The sequence below is a fragment of the Malaclemys terrapin genome, chromosome 6, assembly GCF_027887155.1.
Source record: "Malaclemys terrapin pileata isolate rMalTer1 chromosome 6, rMalTer1.hap1, whole genome shotgun sequence".
Taxonomy (NCBI): Eukaryota; Metazoa; Chordata; order Testudines; family Emydidae; genus Malaclemys; species Malaclemys terrapin.
This window is the reverse complement of record NC_071510.1, coordinates 43,041,401-43,063,020: the sequence shown is the minus strand read 5'-3', so window position 1 is coordinate 43,063,020 and position 21,620 is coordinate 43,041,401. Positions and strand designations below refer to the sequence as shown.

General features: G+C 42.8%; 1 protein-coding gene across 2 annotated transcripts in view; it reads right to left on the bottom strand.

Moving 5' to 3' along the window:
- Positions 1 to 20,948, bottom strand: part of LOC128839415 (programmed cell death 1 ligand 2-like) — a 30,532-nt gene extending 9,584 nt beyond the window's left edge. For both annotated transcript variants that reach the window (XM_054032402.1, XM_054032403.1), the window contains exons 1-3: positions 20,667 to 20,948; positions 6,248 to 6,316; positions 580 to 942 (exon numbers count right to left, since the gene is read on the bottom strand). In XM_054032402.1, coding sequence (XP_053888377.1) covers positions 580 to 942; positions 6,248 to 6,302 — 418 coding nt within the window. In that variant the 5' untranslated portion in view covers positions 6,303 to 6,316; positions 20,667 to 20,948. The remainder of the gene's footprint in view (positions 1 to 579; positions 943 to 6,247; positions 6,317 to 20,666) is intronic.
- Positions 20,949 to 21,620: the final 672 nt, after the last annotated feature.

Sequence of the window (21,620 nt, the reverse complement as noted above, 5' to 3'; positions counted from 1 at the left end):
AACACCAGCTTACAGCTGTGTCATTATCATCATCTTGGAATGAAACAAAGAAAATGACTAGATGCTTGCAAACACAAGCCAAAGGAACACAGCTGATCCTTTAAAACTGGCATCTCTATTCTTTGCCCTTCAAAAAACCCTTCCTCTAAATGATCGCACAGCAGAGGTTTCAACCCAGAATTTCATTGACATGAGACAAATTCTGTCCTCAGTTACATCAGTGTAAATTATGTTTAATATTGTTAGGCTCTTACAAATAACAGGTCCCTGGCCTGACAGGTACAATCACTTGGGCAATCCCCACTTGGTCTATTACAAGATGGTACAATTTAGAGCAGCCCTAAAGCTGCTCCAAGTTGTGCTGGGGACAAAACAGGCTCCAGAATCCAGACGAAAGGAAAGGTGATATAAAGCCACCTTTACTCCCCCTCTACGAGCTATCCCAAATATTGCTTAGGTATACCTGAGGACTGAGCCCAATGTCTTTGTAGAAGAGCCAGAAAGTGTTAGTGCTGATCTTGGGAAGCGGAATATTAAATCTGAGTTAATATATTATTCATGTCTTATATAGCCACTAACCTTTTACTTCCAAAGTAATGTACTTGTAATCAGCTCCTCTATAGTCAATGAGACAGCGGTAAGATCCTGCATCCATGAGCTTTACACTGGTGATTTGAAGCACTGAATATCCCAAATTCAATTTGTCACGTAACAATGTTGCTCTTCCTCTATAGTCTCTGTGCTGGGATCTAAGGTCTTCTTCCCCCTTTTGAAGAGTGTAAACCTCTTTTGATTTTTGCTCTTTTAACTCTTTTTGCTCCCAACTGACACTTAAGTCTTTAAGATTTAACTGTCCATCCACTGGAAACCTGCATTCCATGGTCACGTTGCTCCCATATTCTGCAATGTACCGTTGCTGAGGAACTTCAACTATGAAAAAAGCTAAGATAGACAAAACCATATGATACCCACTGAGCAAATGTTAAGACTTTTCCTTTAATTGGGTCATTGGGTCAAAATGTGTCAAAAATTCAAACATTCACGATTATTGGTTAGACTATAACTTTGCAGCCTTTTCTTTGTTATTGTTCTAATTTTTTCCCCGTGATAACTGTGAGTAAATAGCAAATCCACTTGATTCCATACTGATTTCAAAGTCCAAAATACAAAGACAGAAGAAGATACAAGCTGAGGTTCTCTGCATCTCAGAAATAACCCATGATTGTCTTTGGATGGATATTTACACAAAGGGCACTTGTCTAAAATTATTACGGTACCTTGTGTACCCTGAAGTTTCTCTAAAAGGAACAATCCTTTGTGGACATGCTAAGCCAATTTGTTTTGTCCTATACACCAGTGTGAATCCAGTGCGACTCCTTTGAAATCAATAGCTTTACTCTGAACACACACATATGCAAAGGACAGCAACATTTTGTCTATTGTAAGTACACATTCCTGGAGGAATTTATAGACCAGAGGCATCACACAATGCAGCCTTCAATCATCACTGCAGTTCTGATTCTGCCACACTTACTCACGTGGAGTAACACCTTATTCCATGAATAGTTCCCATGAATCTTGTCAGTGGGACTTCTTGCAGAGCAAGGTACAAGCTCATGTGAGAAAGGATGGCAAAACAATTCCTTTAGTTAGCTGCCAAGAGTAAATTTCATGACATTTGAGACATTCAGTCACATGAGCCTGAAATATTTATTGCTGTACCCTATTTACACTTTAAAACTTTATTTGATGCATAATGTTATTTCCACTGTAAAATTCAGTGTATATTATTTTTATTTTATTTGTAACATCACCTGTACAATACAGTGGCAGATTTAATGCGGTAGTGCTAGCAATCATTGATAGTGATAATCAAGAGAAATTCAGATAGCTACTCATGCATCCTCAACTTTGTGTCATTAATTAATGAAATATCAGTAGGAAAAACTTCATTTTATTTTTAGCAGTGTGATCGTTGCTTCACTTGTTAGTAATTGTCATCATGGAAGAATGATATAGAAGAGTTTCAAGCTACTCCTTTTTATCTATATTATTTATTATCTCATATTTACACAGAAAGTATGGTTTCTACTGCACCTTGTAATGAAAGTGAAATAATAAATAAGAGTGAAAGAATATCTTTGTGCTGTACATTCCATTTGTATTTGGATGGCTAGAAAAAGGTAAAGTGAAGGTTTTATCCTTAGCAGTATTTAATTGATATTTTGGACTGTATTCTCCAGTTTGCTAAGACCACTTTGAACTGCTTCTGTGGTACAAAATGGCCTTATAATGTCTAGAAATAGCCAGTGAAGAATTCCTTTTACATAATGGAACTCTCTATCTGCAGAATGCTGATAGATGCAACTCCACTACCTCCTATAGTGGTTATCTATCCCCAGCTATGTGTGTGGTGGGTCATTCTGAGGAACAGATGTGGGACGATGTGGGGGAGGAAGGAAGGAGAAGTGGTGGAGCAGAGCTCCACATTGCTTGATCCTCTATTGATCCTGGTAGTTGGTGGCTTTTCAACATGGCTGACAAAGGCATAACAAGATCCAATGACTGGAAGTTGACATAAGACAAATTCAGCCTTGAAATAAGACACAATTTCCTAGCTGAGAGGGTAAACAAATTTTGGAACAGCTTTCCTGAGGTGGCTGGGAGTCTGTAAGATGAGATCAGACATCTGGTTAAAAGATATGCTTTAATCCAGCTTTTGGGAGAAATTCTATGGCCTTTGTGTGTGGGAGGTCAGGCTGGATCATCATAGTGGTCCCTTCTGGCCTTGGAACCTGTGAATCTATGTATCCCCCATTCATCACTTTCCTTCATCTGCGATGGGGAGAACAGCGTTACCTCCACATGTTCATAACACTCGCAGGTGTGCATTAAGATAACGACTATAATCAAATCTCATGCTTCAGAGGGTTCAACAGGTCACCTGCAGGAGCAGGGAAGGAATTTTTTTTTCCTGATGTACAATTCGGTAGATGTGTTCTGGGCTTGTGTTTGTTTTCTCTTTCCACCTTCCTCTGAAGCATCAGAGATTGGCTACAGTGAAGATGGGACATCAGATGAGGACCACCAGTGTTGTCAGGGATACAGAGAATCCTCTTTCTAGATGCCTGACTGGTGGGTCTTGCTCACATGCTCTGGGTCCAACTGATCATACGCACCAACTTCTGCTCGCGCCGGTGGGTGCTCGACCCCCAGCCTCTGCCCCCGGCTCCACACCGACTCCACCGCTGCCCCGCCCCCTCCTGCACCTGCCCTGTCCCCATTCCAACCCCTTCCCCAAAGTCCCCGCCCCAACTGCACCCCCTCCCTGCCCCTATTCCGACTCCTTCCCCAAATCCCCACCCTGCTTCTTCCCCGCCTCCTCCCCTGAAAGTGCCACGTTCCCACTCCTCCCCCGTCTCTCTCGGAGCTTGCTAAGCTGCCAAACAGCTGTTTGGCGGCGGCAAGCGCTGGGAGGTAGACGGAGGAACAGGGATGCCGCACGCTCAGGGGAGGAGGTGGAAGTGAGGTGGAGTGTGGGGGGTTGGGAGGGGAGCTTGGCTGCTGGTGGATGCAAAGCACCCACTAATTTTTCCCTGTGGGTGCTCCATGGAGTCGGCACCCATGCAACTGATCACTAGGTTTGGGGTTGGGAAGGAATTTCCCTCAGGTCAGGTTGACTGGGACCTGGGTTTTTTTCACCTTCCTCTATAGCATGTGGTGTGGTATCTGGACATCTCACACCTATTCAGTTTCTTGCCATTGCAGGAACCTCAAGCACTGGTAGCAACTTGTTCACTCTGGTTTGATGCCTGCAGGGCTGGCTCTACCATTTTTGCCGCCCCAAGCAAAAAAAAAAAAGCCATCCGGACTGTGCCGCCCCAAGAATGGATGGAATGCCGTCCCTTAGCATGTGCCGCCCCCGGCATGTGCTTCCTCCACTGGTGCCTGGAGCCGGCCCTGGCTGCCTGTGGCCCATAGTTTAGTCTCCTGAGGACTAAAAGTCTTTGGTCTCCTGAAAGTCCTTGGACTTAACATAGGGGCATCTGGGTGAAATTTAATGGTCTGTGATATACAGGAGGTCCGACTATATGCTCTGATTATCCCTTCTGGCCTTAAACTGTATGAAATGGTGAAATCACCCTGAACTGTCAGCGGCAGCCATTAGAGCAGTAAAATGGCATCCTCAGGATTGCCGCGACCCCATCTGCTGATGGAGCGACCCCATTTAAAGCCACGACCCACACTTTTGGAACCGCTGCAGCAACCAAGAGTACACAGGTTCTACCATGCTTCGTCCACACTCACACCCATAGCTATGCCTAGAGAGGAAGGATGATCCAGTAGTTCAGATGCCAGCCTGACACTTAAGAGATGTGGGTTCAGTTTCCCTCTCTAGCACCGACTTCCTGTGTGACCTTGAGCAAGTTGCGTAGTCTCTCTGTGCCTCAGTTCGCTACCTGTAAAATGGGGGTACTAGTGCCTCCCTACCTCACAGAAGTATTGTGAGGATAAATACATTAAAGATTGAAATGCACTCAGATACTACATCAGGGGTAGGCAACCTATGGCACGCGTGCCGAAGGCAGCACGCGAGCTGATTTTCAGTGGCACTCACACTGCCCGGGTCCTGCCCACCGGTCCAGGGGACTCTGCATTTTAATTTAATTTTAAATGAAGCTTCTTAAACATTTTAAAAACCTTATTTACTTCACATACAACAATAGTTTAGTTATGTATTATAGACTTATAGAAAGAGACCTTCTAAAAACGTTAAAGTGTATTACTGGCACGCAAAACCTTAAATTAGAGTGAATAAATGAAGACTTGGCCCACCACTTCCGAAAGGTTGCCAACCCCTGTACTACACTGATGGGGGCCATATAAGTGTTTTAGATAGAAGCCCCTAAGCCAGGGACTATAGCTGGCTTTACCATCCAAATAGCCTCTATATTGGAGATATTCCTCAGTGGGTAGAGGCATAAAGGGATATTAGGACAACATAGATCTGGGTCCAAAGATTTATTTTCCCTAGCCCATTCCTTATATGGACAGCTAGCCTATTCCTTGACTTGTCTCTAGTTCCTAACTGTGTCTTCTTATGTATTTGTATAACATCTGGTACATGGGACCTCGATCCTGAGTGGGGCCTTTGATGTTACCAAAAATCAAATATTTAATAATTACTAACAGTTTAATAATAGGATTGGATGCATTTGAGGCCTTTGTTTTTATTTTGTTTATTTCTCTCTTATCCAATTAAAGTTATTTAGTTTCACTGAATGTGCAAGAGTGAGTTATGGTGTAGCTAGAAGCCTGATAATTTTTGGGTGATGAGGATTGGATGATTTAGGTGCTCAGCTGCCGTGGTGATGGAGGTGTCCCATGAAGTAGATAGATTAGATAAATAGATTAGATAGAGAGGAAAAAACAAATGGATCAGTGGATATGGATGAAGGAAAATGTCTCTGTTAAGAAAATGGCCATTTATGGAAAAATTGATCGGTGCCACTTGGAGGGAAACACCCAAGATTTTTAAAAGTCACTAGTGATTGTGGATGTTTCAGTTTTTGGATGCCCCATATGAGATTTTTAAAGAAGCCTGATTTTTGGAAGTGCTGAGCACCTACCCTTTGAAAATCTGGCCCCTACAACAATGGCGTAGCCAGGATGGGATACTTGGGTGGGCCCTGACTTTGGGTGGGTGGGCAATGACAGGGTGCAGGGGAGGGGGGGCAGGAGGGATCTGGGCCACTTTCCCCCTACCCTCTCCAGCCGGCCTTGCGGGGGGCGATGGACACACTGGCCAGAGGCTCCCAGGAGCCCAGTCGTGCACCCAGGGAGCGGGGTTGGGGCACAGAGGCTTGCAGGCAGGCAAGCCCCCGCGCCCCACTCCGCTCCCCAGCTGGAGTGCTGGGGGCGGAGCAGGGTGAGCCCTCGACCTGACTCTCTGGCTGGAACGCCAGGCAGGCAGGTGGAACCAGGCAAGCGCTGGGGCTGGAGCAGAGCTAGGGCTATGGTGGTGGGCCTGGGTGCTAAGTGGGTGGGCTGTGGCCCACCCAGGCCCACCAGTGGCTATGCCCTTGCCCGACAAGCCTCCTCCAGTTGGACGCTCAAAACAGAGCTCCCAAAAATCACTAGTCACTTTTGCAAATCTTGGTGAAGACTTTGAAATGCACATATAAAGGCTGTAGCTATATTCTTATGCCAGTTATATTGATGAAAGTTAAAAGAGAAGTTCTCTCACCTCGTATCAAGTAGAGTTGCACTTCCAATATCAGGATTGACAGGATTCTGAACATTTTCTCAGAGGAGTCTAAAACACAACAATATTAGCAACTTAAATTTTCCCAACTGTCTTATCATACTGAGATGTAGCAAACTCCTTTACCATAAAGTTATCATTAAAAGTTAACCCACTTTCCAGAGTTCTTAAAAGTCAGAAAATATAAATAGGACCTTACATGCTGACTGAATCAAGTGACTTTCTGGGTTATAATGACACACAGGCACATGCTGTATAATATGGTACACTAAATTCTGACACTGAAAACAGGGAAATCACTTTTAGAGATCCGCATCTGAGCCTTTATGATTTCAAGAGTCCAAAGGGGACTTATCAACACCAGATACTTTCCAGGATTATTTCTTACAGTAACTACAATAACTTCGCTTTGAAACTGTACCCATGAATATTATAAGCAACTGAAGATGAATTTTCATAGTCAGTAAAGCTTTGTACATGTATAAACATACTTCCCAAACTCCCATAGCTGAAAGAGACTGGCATGCTCTGTGGCTTGATAGTAGAACAGCCCTGACTTTGTCTCCTCTCCACCCCCGTCACCCTTTTAGTGGAGTTTTCACATGAGCCCTCTATGCTCATGACCTGTACGCGTTTTAGGTCTCAGTGTAAGACACACAAAGGGAAAGGGAGGCCTCCTTCTAACCTTTCTCCCACTCACGCATGCAAAGGCCAGGGACAGTCTGGCCTTTAGTCTGGTCAAAAGAGGTTAGATTTTTCATGAAAAGACTTTCTGGAGTGGAAAGCATGTTCTGTTCTCTCTGCATGCAGTCGTGGTACAGTATGTGCCACAAAGTACCATACTGTATTGACAACAAACAGACAACCCATAAATAATGCATCTGAAAGGAATAAATCCAGTTTTATTGTGGGCAGCCTTTTGTGCCATTGATTATTAACAAAGAGACTATTCTTTGTACTTTTTTCATACACACAAGTAAACAAAAGAAAAAGCAATGGAATGAAATAGTCTTAAATAACAGGAATGCCAGAGCTAGTGAGATGGGAAAATAAGGAGCAGCTTTTATTTTTATAAAATCAAGTAGACACACAGAGACACAACCAATAAAGTAAACAAAATAGACCCAGAAATAAACATAAGGAAATAAAGAATACAAGGAGAAATTTTTGACCTCACAAGAACAATATGGGTGTTAGAATTTTAGTTCCTCAGTTTTTTGGTGCCCTACTTGAGCACTGTGATCCTGCAGCTCCTTCAGCCTTCACTGCAAGTCATGAATTCTCAGCATCTTAGATAGACTTAGATATTTGGTTATCTGTCCTCTGTCTATTTTGCTGGGTATGTAATTGGGGAGTTATTTTTTCCATAACCAAAACCTCTCATATTTTTTGAACCATTCCTCATTGGTTGGGCTATTTTTATTTTTAAAGGGTAGCTACCAATAGCTGACCCGCTACTACCAGATGAGAAATTAATTCTTCATTTCCTTTTGGGTGACCATTTCCACTAGGAAGCCCCAGGAGGATTACCAAAGAATCATTTGGTAATAAATATCCAATGGTTTGTGATATTTGGTTATGGATTGCATCAAAATGGATTGTATCTCTAATGACTGGACATGTCCACCATATATAGATAAAATCTCCTCTTTCACCACAATTTCTCCAATATTTATCCGCATTCAGTTTCTCTCTCTATTTTTTAACCTGACTGGTGTGGGGTACCATTGAAATAGTATTTTAAAGAAATTTTATTTTACTGTGCTACAGACTGAGGTTCCTGGTTGTCTTTTCCAGATCAAACCCCATTCCTCGGAGGCTATTTGTCTATCCACATCCTTTCTCCCAGTGTGTCATATATGGGCACTTTTTTGTTAGGAAAGCTGTCTGCAACGATTGATATATACTAGTTATAATTTTTTTGTTTCCTAATTGACCAGACACAATCGCATATAGCTTTCTGTATAAAACAGGTTTTCTAGAAAGTTGAAAAACCTAGTGCCTGACTTGAAAATACTGGTACCAGACTGGACCAGTTAAAGTTAGTTTTGACCTTTAAATAAGTCTCTTTACTGAATAACTGGCCAAATGTGTGAATTCCATGGCTCTCCCAATCTTTGAAGCTCGCTGGTTCACAATGTGGGTTAAGATCTGGATTATTTACAATGGGTGTCACTGGTGAGCAAAAAGAACGTTTTTTTGTTACAAAATCAATGGACGAAGTGGTAGATATAACATATTTGGATTTCAGTAAAACATTTAACGGCTCTTATTCTAAAAAATAATTCAGATCTGGAGAGGGTATGAATAAGGCTGCGAGTCTGTCACGGAGGTCATGGAAGTCACAGATTCCGTGACTTTCCATGACCTCCATGTCTTCTGCAGCGGCTGGTGCTGGCTCAGGGGCTGCCCGAGTTGGGCAGCCCCAGGGCCAGCAGCAGCAGTTGGGATGTGTGGGAGGGGGCTCAGGGCTAGGGGCAGGGGATTGTAGGGCATGGGAAGTGCTTACCTTGGGGTTGGGGGCTCCCCAGCTCCCACTGGCATGGCCCTGCAGCTCCTAGGTAGCAGAGGGGTCAGGGGGCTCCATTCCGCACACTGTCCACACCCACGGTACATTCCCCCTCAGCTCCCATTGGCTGCGGTTCCTGGCCAATGGGAATTGCGCAGCCAACGCTTGTGGCAAGAGCAGCGCGCGTAGCCCCCTGGCTCCTCTGCCACCTAGGAGCTGCAGGGACACACAGAGATGGGTAGGGTGCCCCACTCAGCCCTGCCAACCATCCCCCCCCAGCACCAACTGGGGTCCTGGGTAGCAGGCCAGGGGCCATGACCCTCCCCAGCACCAGCGGGGCTCCCAGGCCACCTCCCCCAGCACTCACGGCATCCTGACTGCTCCCCCCCCCAGATCACCCATGGCCCCCTCCCAAAGTTTTAGTTAGGGGTATATAGTTTAAGTCATGGACAGGTCACGGGCCATGAATTTTTGTTTACTGCCCATGACCTGTCCATGACTTTTACTAAAAATGCCTGTGACTAAAATGTAGCCTTAGGTATGAACAATGTTACTCGTGATATTGGAAGGGGGCTTGCAGTGAGGAGCAGCAGAGCCTGGTGTAATGGCAAGTCTTATTTAACATCTTCATGATCTTAAATGGGAGGGGAAATAACACATTAATCATATTCACTACTACACAGATGTTGACAAATTAGAAGGAGTTCCAAGAAGAGTAACAAAAGGGTTCATAGCAACTGAGGGTCCTGTGGCACCTTTGAGACTAACAGAAGTACTGGGAGCATAAGCTTTCGTGGGTAAGAACCTCACTTCTTCAGATGCAAGTAATGGAAATCTCCAGAGGCAGGTATATATCAGTGTGGAGATAACGAGGTTAGTTCAGTCAGGGAGGGTGAGGTGCTCTGCTAGCAGTTGAGGTGTGAACACCAAGGGAGGAGAAACTGTTTCTGTAGTTGGATAGCCATTCACAGTCTTTGTTTAATCCTGATCTGATGGTGTCAAATTTGCAAATGAACTGGAGCTCAGCAGTTTCTCTTTGGAGTCTGGTCCTGAAGTTTTTTTGCTGTAAGATGGCTACCTTTACATCTGCTATTGTGTGGCCAGGGAGGTTGAAGTGTTCTCCTACAGGTTTTTGTATATTGCCATTCCTGATATCTGACTTGTGTCCATTTATCCTCTTGCGTAGTGACTGTCCAGTTTGGCCAATGTACATAGCAGAGGGGCATTGCTGGCATATGATGGCATATATAACATTGGTGGACGTGCAGGTGAATGAGCCGGTGATGTTGTAGCTGATCTGGTTAGGTCCAGTGATGGTGTTGCTGGTGTAGATATGTGGGCAGAGTTGGCATCGAGGTTTGTTGCATGGGTTGGTTCCTGAGTTAGAGTTGTTATGGTGCGGTGCGTGGTTGCTGGTGAGAATATGCTTAAGGTTGGCGGGTTGTCTGTGGGCGAGGACTGGCCTGCCTCCCAAGGTCTGTGACAGTGAGGGATCATTGTCCAGGATGGGTTGTAGATCACTGATGATGCGTTGGAGAGGTTTAAGCTGAGGACTGTAGGTGATGGCCAGTGGAGTTCTGTTGGTTTCTCTTCTGGGCCTGTCTTGTAGCAGGAGGCTTCTGGGTACACGTCTGGCTCTGTTGATTTGTTTCTTTATTTCCTTGTGTGGGTATCGTAGTTTTGAGAATGCTTGGTGAAGATCTTGTAGGTGTTGGTCTCTGTCTGAGGGGTTGGAGCAGATGCGATTGTACCTCAGTGCTTGGCTGTAGACGATGGATTGTGTGGTGTGACCGGGGTGGAAGCTGGAGGCATGAAGGTAGGCATAGCGGTCGGTGGGTTTTCGGTATAGGGTTCATGGTTCAAGAGGGAACCACTTAACGAGGAAAGACTACAAGAATTAAATCCGTGTAGGTTGACTAAGCAACAAGTATTTAAATTGTATAACCAAGGAGGGGGAAAAGTTACCGGGGTGGTAAAAGAAGGCAGCCTCATAGCTAGGAACAATCAAATGAAGAGACTTCCAAGAGAAGTGGTGGAAGCCCCATCACTTGGAACTTTAATATAAATTGTCTCACTGATATCTTCTGCTCGTCCCCCCAACCCTCCAAATGTATCTGTTGTCTCTACTCTTACATTTAGATTGTAAGCTGTTTGGGACAGGAACTGTCTTTTTGTTTTATATATTTACTATGCCTTGAACGATAGGGCTCCAATTTCTGCTTGGGGCCTCTGAGGGCTACCATAATCATTATTATTGCCATCACTGAAGTAGATAAAATAAAATAAAAGGTACTATAGGGAACATGGAATGAAATGGAAATTAATACTGATTTAAAAAGTCTTTATCACTCAGTGCATAATCAGACTGTGTAACTCATTGTCATGGGATGCCATTGAGGCAAAGAACTTAAAGACAAAAAGGAACTGTACATTTATATGGAATACAAGAACATCCATAATTGTAACAGTTAATGCAAAAGAAAAGGGAAGTGATAGAACTGTCATGTTTTAGAGCTTACAGCAATCTCTGTTGCACATCTGCCGACTGTGGAATTATTACATCTTCCTCTGAAGTGTCCCCACATTTGGAGACTGCCCACATTTGGAGATAGGAACTGGCCTAAATGGACAATGAGTCTGATACAGTCTGGTAATTTCTATGTTCCTAATTCTGCATTGGCTTGTGATGCACTTCATGATCTAAGAAGTCCAATTTTTATGATTAACTTTCATACTCTATGATTCAGTGTCTGTCAGAAATGATGACAGTTTAAAAAAATAGGCTGGATAAATAGAAGACCTCAGTATGGGACCGTATGAACAACAGTGAGGGAGATCATCCCTAGGATACCATAGACAATCTGGGCACCAGATTACAGGAAAGTTATTGAAGCAGCAGAAAAAGTATAGAAGGAAGCAATGAAGATGATAAGGATCTTGAATGGCATAATTACATGGAGAGTTTAGGGACTTTAGTGTATTGTATTAATTGGAAAAGAGATTAGGGGACATGACTGAGTTCTTAAATGTTCTGAGAAGTGTAGAGTCATCGGATGTCACAAAACTACTCAAGATAGTAATAGGCTAGTAATCTCAAACACAAGAAGAAATACTTTTCTGCACCTTATCTCTTTCTAGTCTTCTCCTAACCTTGCCATTCCTGCTGCTCCTTTAGCACCAGCTTCCCTTTTGCCCCTTCCCAGAATTTCTCCACTGTTGGTGCAAAAGCCTTCACCTCCACAGCTCTTGCATCCACAGACTTTCTATATCTTTCTGCCTTATCAGTTGTCAATGCATCTGTTTTCAAATCTCATATATTTTTTCCCTCTGTTATTAACCTTATGACCGCAAGCTTTGCTGTGTTCTGTGCCATATCATACGCTGTCATACATTTTGCAGTATAAAGTTGTTTGTAAAATACACTATACTCCATAAAGTGTTTTGACATACAGTTTCAGTGAAAGAAGCTTACAAAATAAAATTGTATTGTACTGAGCTGGAGTTGAGAGTAACTAATGTGTGTGAGAGACTATCAGAGGCAGTCATAGACACTGACACCTGAGGTTATTAAAAGAAGGGTTAGATAAGGACTTAAGGTTTAATTTTCAGAGGTGATGAGCACCCACAGCATTCATTCACTTCCCCTGGAATTTTGGATATGCAGCACATTTTAAAACCAGGATCCTACAGCCTGAGCCCGCTTAGTGCCCTTAACTCTCTGAAGTTAGCGAGAAAGAAAAGTAATTCTTTTCTAAGGAGTTTTTTCCTTAGAAGGAAAATAAAAGCAATTGGAAGGCCACAAGTCTTTGACAGATAGGGAAATGGATCAAAGTATATGCCAGGACCCAGTTTTTCCTGCTGTCCCTTTTGTAACAGAACTCAACTAAATCTGCTTCATCACTATAACGTATTCATTGGGTCCCACAAACCAAAAGGAAGGGGAAATTCCAGGGCAGTTACGATGTTTAGGCCACAACCTATACATTTTATTAGTTGCTTTGAAGCACCACTTCCCATTTTTTCCTCTCAGTAAATCGTAGTTGGTTAAAACATTTACTTGTTTGAATGTTAACACAGTGCATTCACCTCAGCAAACATACTGGGAGGACTTAGCTACCAAGTTCTGATCCAGATCTGAGTCCAAACTTCCCAAAGTTTGGGGGCATTCAGATCTGGGGTTTAGTATCAAGCCCATCTCAACTGTCTAGCATTGACCTGAGGATAGTTCAATAGACTGAGGTTCAGGAAACCTAGGATGTAATCCTGGCTTAATTGAAGTCAGTGGCAAAACTCCCATTGACTTCAATGGTGCCAGAATTCCATCACTAGTTTGTGTTTCTGGCTCTGTCACTCACTCACGCTGAGACCTTGGGCAACTGAGTTTACCATTGTACCTCAGTTCCCCAACATTCTGTGAGCACAATAGCCCGGTATTGGTTTGACATAATTACCAATGCTGATTTCACTGGGACTGCCCTCTCTTCCCTTTCCCCTGGTAAAAAGGCTCCCCTATCAAAGTGAAATTTTGGAGGAGCGGGAAGGTTCTGGCATTTCAGAGGGATGTGTTTGAGACTTTTCCATATCATGAGCCAGTCAGCTCAAAGCTATTCTGCTGACCCATGCCTAGTCCCATAGTTTCATCTCCAGGATACTATGTCCCCCAACTTATGGACAACTCTGGCTGGGGTTGGAGCCAGTTAAGGAACCATGGAACGACTCTGAATCAGCTCTATCCTTTACGCTCTACCTCTGTTCCAGTGTCACTAGGAGGGAATAAAGTACCAGTTTGCCCATACTGAAATAGGCCAGACCTCTAGAACATCCTGGCATTGTGCACTCTGTCCATGCATCCTATGTAGGTGTCTATTAATCTGCCATGATGGCAGAGTAATATCCTTTCCTGTTAAGGTACTTACTTGCTCTAACGTAGCAAGATGGGTATACTATACAACAGCTCCTGATGCTGGGGAAACATTGCTATTCAAACCCCACAATTATTTCAAGGATTTTTCTAACTTTTACAACTCGGGGGGACAGCACAGCAGTAATTGCCTTGCAAATCTCCATGTCCATTGTGTCAAAGGTGGAGTTGCGAGCCCATGAACGGATTGCCAACAGATCAGTAACAACATGGGGCTGCCAGCTGCCACAGAGTGATAGAAACACATTTCTGGACCAATATTCCCTTTCTCATCAGGGTGTCCTTATCCTCGAGGGCCAGGGAAAACTCCTAACACAATTCCAGAAATGTGGCTGTCCTCATATGAAAGTTCTGGGCCCACTGCTGGTCATGTATTCATCATGATGTAGTCCATCACCTTGTGCTTGTGATCCTGATCCAGAAGTGGCAGTCTGTATTGTGGGGTGGAGGGTCTTCCATGGAAGACAGTAGCAGCTGGGTCCATGCCATCATGTACTCATGGTGCTGGCTTTGTCTCCTGCTTGTAAAAACAAGCTGCTGTGTCCTCCAAGCCAAAAAGCCACCTCTGTAACACAGTCACCATTTTTTGGTACCAGCTTCTCTGGAAGAACACCAAAGAAACATGGTCTCCATAAAAAACAGCAGCAGTTGGTCCCGGTTGTTTGGACAACTGAGATCTGTATTTTAGAGCACAAGGAGGACACAGCACTCCAGCTTGGGTCATGCCCGAAAATGAATTTCCAGGCCTAGGCCATTTCTGCCCACAATTCCCAGAGCAGACAGAATAACTGTCCCAGAGTGCCCTGTGAAAATGAGCATAGAGTGGAGCAGTGCGTTTGTGGTGCTGTGGACCATGGGACACACACCCAGAGAGCTGCATATCTCTCACAGTTAGATTCAGTGCCAGTGTGGACATGGTATGTGACAGCAAGTGTCTGGTACTTGACTGCTCTTCGACAGTGTGAAGCACTCTACTGAGTTAGGATAAAGAGACAGCTAACTTGTGTTTTCCTATCTTGGGGCTAGGCTGAAATGAAGACATAGCCAGAGACTGTGAAAGCGTGAGCAGGACTGTGAGTATGAGAGAGTGACAGAATGAGTGTGAGAAAGGAAGGAAAAAAATCCATAATCCTCTTTACAACAGCCTTTCTATTTCACAGCAAGTACTAGGCTTAAATTAGCACCAACACTTGTGGTCTTGTCAGGGACCAAGAGGTACATAACTGAAGATGTTTTCTCAGTAATGTGCTAAATGGGACACCCGAGGGGGGTAGGGGAAAGTGATAGTACCTTGTTAAAATTCCACCACCAAATCAAAGGGATGCTTTGGGTAATTTCCCACCCTCTGGTGAAATTCACCACCTCTCTGGATTCAGTCCTTGCATGAGATGACTTAGGTGCTGAAGCAAATCGTTTGCCATTGGAATGCACCAATTCGCACGTATTTTTGAAAAATTTCCTGTAGGGGAAGATACATTCCCAGTTCCCTTGTCTGCCCTGCAACCCAGTTCATATTACATAGGCTGGATTCTAGGCTCTATATTACAGTCATCCACTCAGCATATTTTTAAGGAACACATTTCTAGTGAAGTGCACTTTAAATAAGTTTGCTTGCAAGTGGTTTTGTCTCCTTCCTTGATTATGATTTTGAGGAAACATTTTTGCTTAAATGGGGAAACAAATAAAGTCCTGTGTCCCTTTCCCTTCCCCCCTCTCCCTCACTTCATCTTCCCTCTTTGAACACACACTTACTGCTGAGACATGGAACTTATCCCCAGTAGCAGAGCCAGATTATGAGCAGTGGTGGAGCCAGGGGGCGATGGGTCATTGATGATCCCACCTTCAGTTATACACCTCTACCTCGATATAATGCAACCCGATATAACACGAATTCGGATATAATGCGGTAAAGCAGTGCTCCGGGGGGGGGGGAGGGGCGCCGCGGGGCTGCGCACTCCGATAGATCAAAGCAAGTTCAATATAATGCGGTTTCACCTATAACGCGGTAAGATTTTTTGGCTCCCGAGGACAGCGTTATATCGAGGTAGAGGTGTACATATTGGCTTGAAAAGGCACCACACATACACCTAAAGGCCACCAGGGACTACTGGTAACACCCTACTCCATGAGTGGTTTCATTGACTTCAATGGGATATTCATAGAGTGAGATTCTATTCACCACAATTAAGGGTATCAGAATCTGGCCTTTAGAAACTGAAACGTGGGTGCACTGCTTTTAATATAGCAGAGATTCTGGTAACATTGGAGGGGGTATAAAAGGAAGTAACCTCAACTTTACTCATTTTTCTGGAAATAAAACTTTTCCCAGAAGTGAGTCATCCAGAATATCAGTCATCCAGTCATCCAATGTCTGAGCAGCCTGCTTGCCCCAGAATTAAGCAGTAAGTTGCACAACAAAGGTGTGGTGATACTATTTAATATGTTGTGAAATTCTTTTACATATAGCAACATGTCAGTGCAATAAGGAGGCCAATATAATGAATGAGAGCCAACACTAAGAGCCAGTCTCTTGGCTAAGCAGAGTTCCTATCATGCGTCGTGCTGAGAACTAAATTCTTATTCTTAGGTGCCTTTGTAACAGGACATAATTTGTTTTCAATTAACATTAAACAGGATATTACTTAATACAATTGAGATTAAATAGACACAGTTACACTGAACTAGTGCAAAATGGTTTGGTTCATTGAAAACAAATTTCCATGAAATGGGATAGTCTATAAACTATGTTGATATTAAGTGAGCTTGATACTTTAACAGTATCACCATTCCTGAGAGTCTCTCATTACCATTATAAAATGTTTCCATTAAATCCATCAGCGTACACACACGTACATACAAACATGTACACACACACACACTTGAGGAGAAAAACATCAAAGACTGAGATTTTCAAAAATGGTGCTTAAAATTAGGCTCCTACTGCCTTATTTAAGTGCTTAAATATGGACTCAGGAGCCTAATTTAAGCCCCCATTTTTTAAAAACCTGCCTAAAATATTTTCTGTTTGTTCTAAGATTCTAGTTGTTCTACATAGATTGCAAGGTCCTCATATCAGGGACCCTCAATTTTATGTGCCTGTAAAGCCATATGCACACTATGGTGCTGTACAAATAACTATAATGAATTATACTAATATACTATGCTGCAGAAACCCCACCTACTACAACCATTATTACGTGCTGTTTTATAGTATTTTATATTGCTTGATGAAAACCCACTCCTTAGGTTTGAGGTTTGTAACATACCCTGAACATGTTACAACGCACAAAATTACCGTGGATCTGACAGAACTGTTATGCTTCTTTTCACAAAATGCTACAATTCAAAGACAGTTTCAGCTACTTTCCATTGTTTTAAAGCAGTGGTTCTCAAACTTTTGTACTGGTGACCCCTTTCACATATCAGGCCTCTGAGTTCGACCCACCCCCATAAATTAAAAACACTTTTTTATAGATTTAACACCATTATAAATGCTGGAGGCAAAGTGGGGTTTGGGGTGGAGGCTGACAGCTCGTGACGCACCATTGTAATAACCTCGTGGCCCCCCGAGGGGTCCCGACCCCCAGTTTGAGAATCCCTGTTTTAAAGCAACTTGGAAATTCTTCTTGTTCAAGAACAAACTTGTCCCTGATACAACACCACTGACTTCAAAGGGATTATGCAATGGTTTAGGAAGGGAAATTCAATATACTGTTGCACCCATTTAAAACTTCAGGGAGAATTTAGATAAGTAGAATATAGACAGAATTAGAAACTGTCAGGGGTATGTAGGTGCTCTGCCTTCCACTCTCTCCATGTCTTTGTGGACCAGGTAAATTTGTGGCATCATCTCTTATTTCTTTCATCTCAATTATTCAAAGATGGAAATGCTTCTGCTGGGTAAGCAGACAACCTTCAAACAGTTCCAGCTCCTGACTTCATAACTCATACTTCCCATTTGCCACCATTATTAATATCAGTATTATAATAGCAACTAAAGGCCCCAGTGATCATCAGGTCATTGTGGAGCTAGGCACTGTACTAACACAAATGAAGTCCCTGCCAAAGAAAGCTTATAGTCTAACAAACCATGCATAATAATCATCCCTAAAATCTTCTCCTCCTCCATCTCCATGTCAGCAGATGGCCATGTCCTGGACGGTGAAACTTTAGTCATAGTAATAATGCTCAGCATTTATATAGCATTTTTGCTCTGCAAAGTGCTTTACAAACATTAATTAATAATGTATTCTTATTACATCCCTCTGAGAAAAGTAAGGGGCGTTTCATCTAATAGAAGGTAGTGGCACAGATACACTTTTAATAGATTCGTAGATTCCAAGATTAGAAGGGACCATTGTTATCATCTAGTCCAAGCTCCTGCATAGCACAGTCCACAGAATTTCCCCAAAATAATTCCTACAGGACATCTTTTAGAAAAACATCCAACCTTGATTTAAAAGTTGTCAGTGATGGAGACTCCACCATCACCCTTGTAAATTATTCCAGTAGTTAATTACTCTATCTCTTAAAAATGTGCACCTTATTTCCAGTCTGAATTTGTCTAGCTCTAACTGCCAGCCATTGGATCATGTTATACTTTTCTCTGTTAGAATGAAAATCCCATTATTAAATATATGCACCCTGTGAGATTGCACCCCATAATGCTTTATAGAAATATGCTTATGAGTGAAAAATATGACATAACTGGAATATGTTTTATGCTAGATATGCCATGTAACATATCTTTGCAAAGGTTATGATCTACTGAGTATATTCATCCTATTTGTATGCATGTATCATTTTTATATCTGAAGTTATGAGTGTTGGCTCTATGCTTGTATTTAAAGTGTTTGCTGTAGGAAGCACATAAGGCAGATTTAGTTAACATAGTGTGAAGGGGTTATTCAAGTAATTGGGAGTATTTAACTAACAATGGACTTTGGGAGACACCAGTCCACATCTCAGCTGTCCTGGGAATGTTCAAACTAATATGTAAATAATGGTGTCGGCCAGCAAAAAGCTAAATTATCCATAGACATGTGACTTGCTCAGGTGGCTACAGACTCCATCTTGTTGCTGTGATCTTGAACAGGAGAACAAAAGGGTTTCTGCCCACAAAAGAGAGAATATAAAAGACCCTGGAAACCCCTCCATTTTGTCTTCAGCTGGCTCAAAAGATAACCTCTCCATCCCAAAGACATGCCTGAAAGAAACTGGAACAAAGGACAGTAACTACAGGGGTGGGAGTGATTGCTGGCCCCAGACTAGGAAAGAGTCTAGTCTGTCAAAGAAGCTTATTGGAACATCTCTGAGGGTGAGATTTACCTGCATTTAGTCTCCTACTGTATTAGGCTTAGATTGCGTGTTTTTGTTTTATTTTGCTTGGAACCACTTAAATCCTACTTTTTATATTTAATAAAATCACTTTTTGCTTATTAATTAACCCAGAGCAAGTATTAATACCTGGGGGAGCAAACAGCTGTGCATATCTCTCTATCAGTGTTATAGAGGGCGAACAATTTATGAGTTTACCCTGTGTCAGCTTTTTACAGAGTAAAATGGATTTATTTGGGCTTTGGACCCCATTGGGAATTGGGTATCTGGGTGCTGGAGCCAGGAGCACTTTCTGAGCTGTTTTCAGTCAAGCCTGTAGCTTTTGGGTCGGTGTTTTCAGCAGGCTAGCATGTCTGGCTTAACAAGACAGGGTACTGAAGTCCCAAGCTGCCAGGGAAAATGGGCTCAGAGGTAATCTCAGCACATCAGGTGGCAGTCCCAGGGGGGTTTCTAATCTGTCACATCCCATTGGAGGTACTTTTAGACTATAATGAAGTCATCCCTTAACTTTCTCTTTGTTAAGATAAATCGATTAAGCTCCTGGAGTCAATCACTATATGGAAGGTTTTCTAATCTTTTAATTATTGTCGTGGCTCTTCTCTGAACCTTCTCCAATTTTTCAACATCCCTCTTGCATTGTGAACACCAGAACTGGGCATAGTATTCCAGTAGCAGCTGCACCAGTAGCAAATACAGATATAAAATAACCTCTTTACTCTGACTCGAGATTCCCCTCTTTATGCATCCCAGGATTGCATTAGCTCTTTTCACCACAGCATTGTATTGGGAGCTCATGTTCAGCCGATTATTCATCACAACCCCCCAAATCTTTTTCAGGATCACTGCTTCCCAGCATAGAGTCCCCCAACCTGTGAATATTGTGGGAGGACAGTAAGACAGACAAATAACATATTATAATATGGATCATCACCTATGCAACATTGTCTATGTATACCACTGCTCAACTCTACCTTTACTGTGAAAGGAAGTATGGTCTGGCAGATAGGGTACTGGACTGTGGGCCAAAAGACCTGGGGTAAAATCCTGACCCCAATGAAGTCAATGGGGATTTTGCTCTTGATGTTAGTGGGGCCAGGATTTCAACAAACCAAGGTATAAATAGTGAGCCTGGAATGCAGGGTGTAATAAGGGATTAATACAAAGTAAAAGAAAGCAAGCATGACTTTTTAGGAGACACATTATAAAACTCCTAGTGAATTGGAAGCAAGGCAGGATAAGCCTGAGCTGTAAGCCAGAGTTAGATAAACTCTGGCAGAACAATAGATGGGCAAAAACTGCAACATACTGATCCACCAGTTGAAGCTGCTCCCCACCACCATGGCTTTTGCTCTGCCTATGAAATAGAGAGGACCTATTTTCAAGATTCTGATCCATATCCAGGCTTAGAATCTAAAACCCTCTCTCCCAGGGTTTGAGGTTGTTTTGGACCTGGGGTTTTGGTTCTGACCATCTCTGGTCCAAAATCTGAATGGAAACTAAACCAGCTGAAATCAGACAAACTGACTATAAATCAAGCAAGATAATCTGACTATAAATCCAAGTAGGAATGCTGTTATCTGCTAGTCACAAAATGCAGCAGAAATCATTTTACATTTTAGCAGCATTATACTCACATCAGACCCATGTAGCTGTCGGAAGAATCAGGGATCATACAGCAGTTGAAATTGTCAAGGTTTCCAAGGCAAAGCACCTCTAACCTATTTGTATGATGCCACAAGAACATCAGAGGGGAAAAGAATAGCAATCCCCCAGCACTTTATGCAGTCAGTAATGGTCCATTTACTCTCTGATTGTATTCACATATCATGCATTTTAAAAACTAAAGCTTGCATCAAAAGGAAACCACCCATGTTTCGCAGGAATGGACAGGCACATGTTCAGTTTCATTCTGACTGTTTAAAGCCAGTGAGAATTCTCTGAGCTCACCACTTTGCAGGGCTGACCTAATCAGAGAACACTTATTCAAAACACATTGTAAGTTGATTGGGTCAAATTCGGATCTTGGCTAACCCCTGCAAAATTATTAAAGTTACATCTGTGTTGTGCAATAGGGGGCAGAGTTTGGCCATAGAGTTAATAACCATGTGATCATACTGCATTGTGAAACCATATTGTCACTTACTAAACTTTCTTAATCCTCATCAGCAAAAGCTTATGTGGCTCTTTCCTGCAGAAGGAATACCTAACATTTCTGTAGCACGTTCAAACGGCTTTACAAAACACTAACAACCCCCTTGCCAAGAAGGCAAGCTCTCTGCTTCCTTTCCTCAAAACCCTCTTAATTTCCCAGTCTCTCTAACAAGGACTTATCTTTCCAGGGCAACCTAATAAAAATCTCAGGTAGAATAAATTAATAAGGAAGAAACTCACCGTGTGCTGTTCAAATGCAAGCAAGCTCATGATGACCTTCATTTGTATAAACCACACTCCCTCCTTCCCCATTATTCATTGTCATCTTCCATGCATTGCAGAATGTTGTATCTAAACTACACTGTATTATCTATAGAGCAGAGGCTATCCTATTACAAAGCCCCATACACACTTATGGCACTCAATACCAAGGTCAA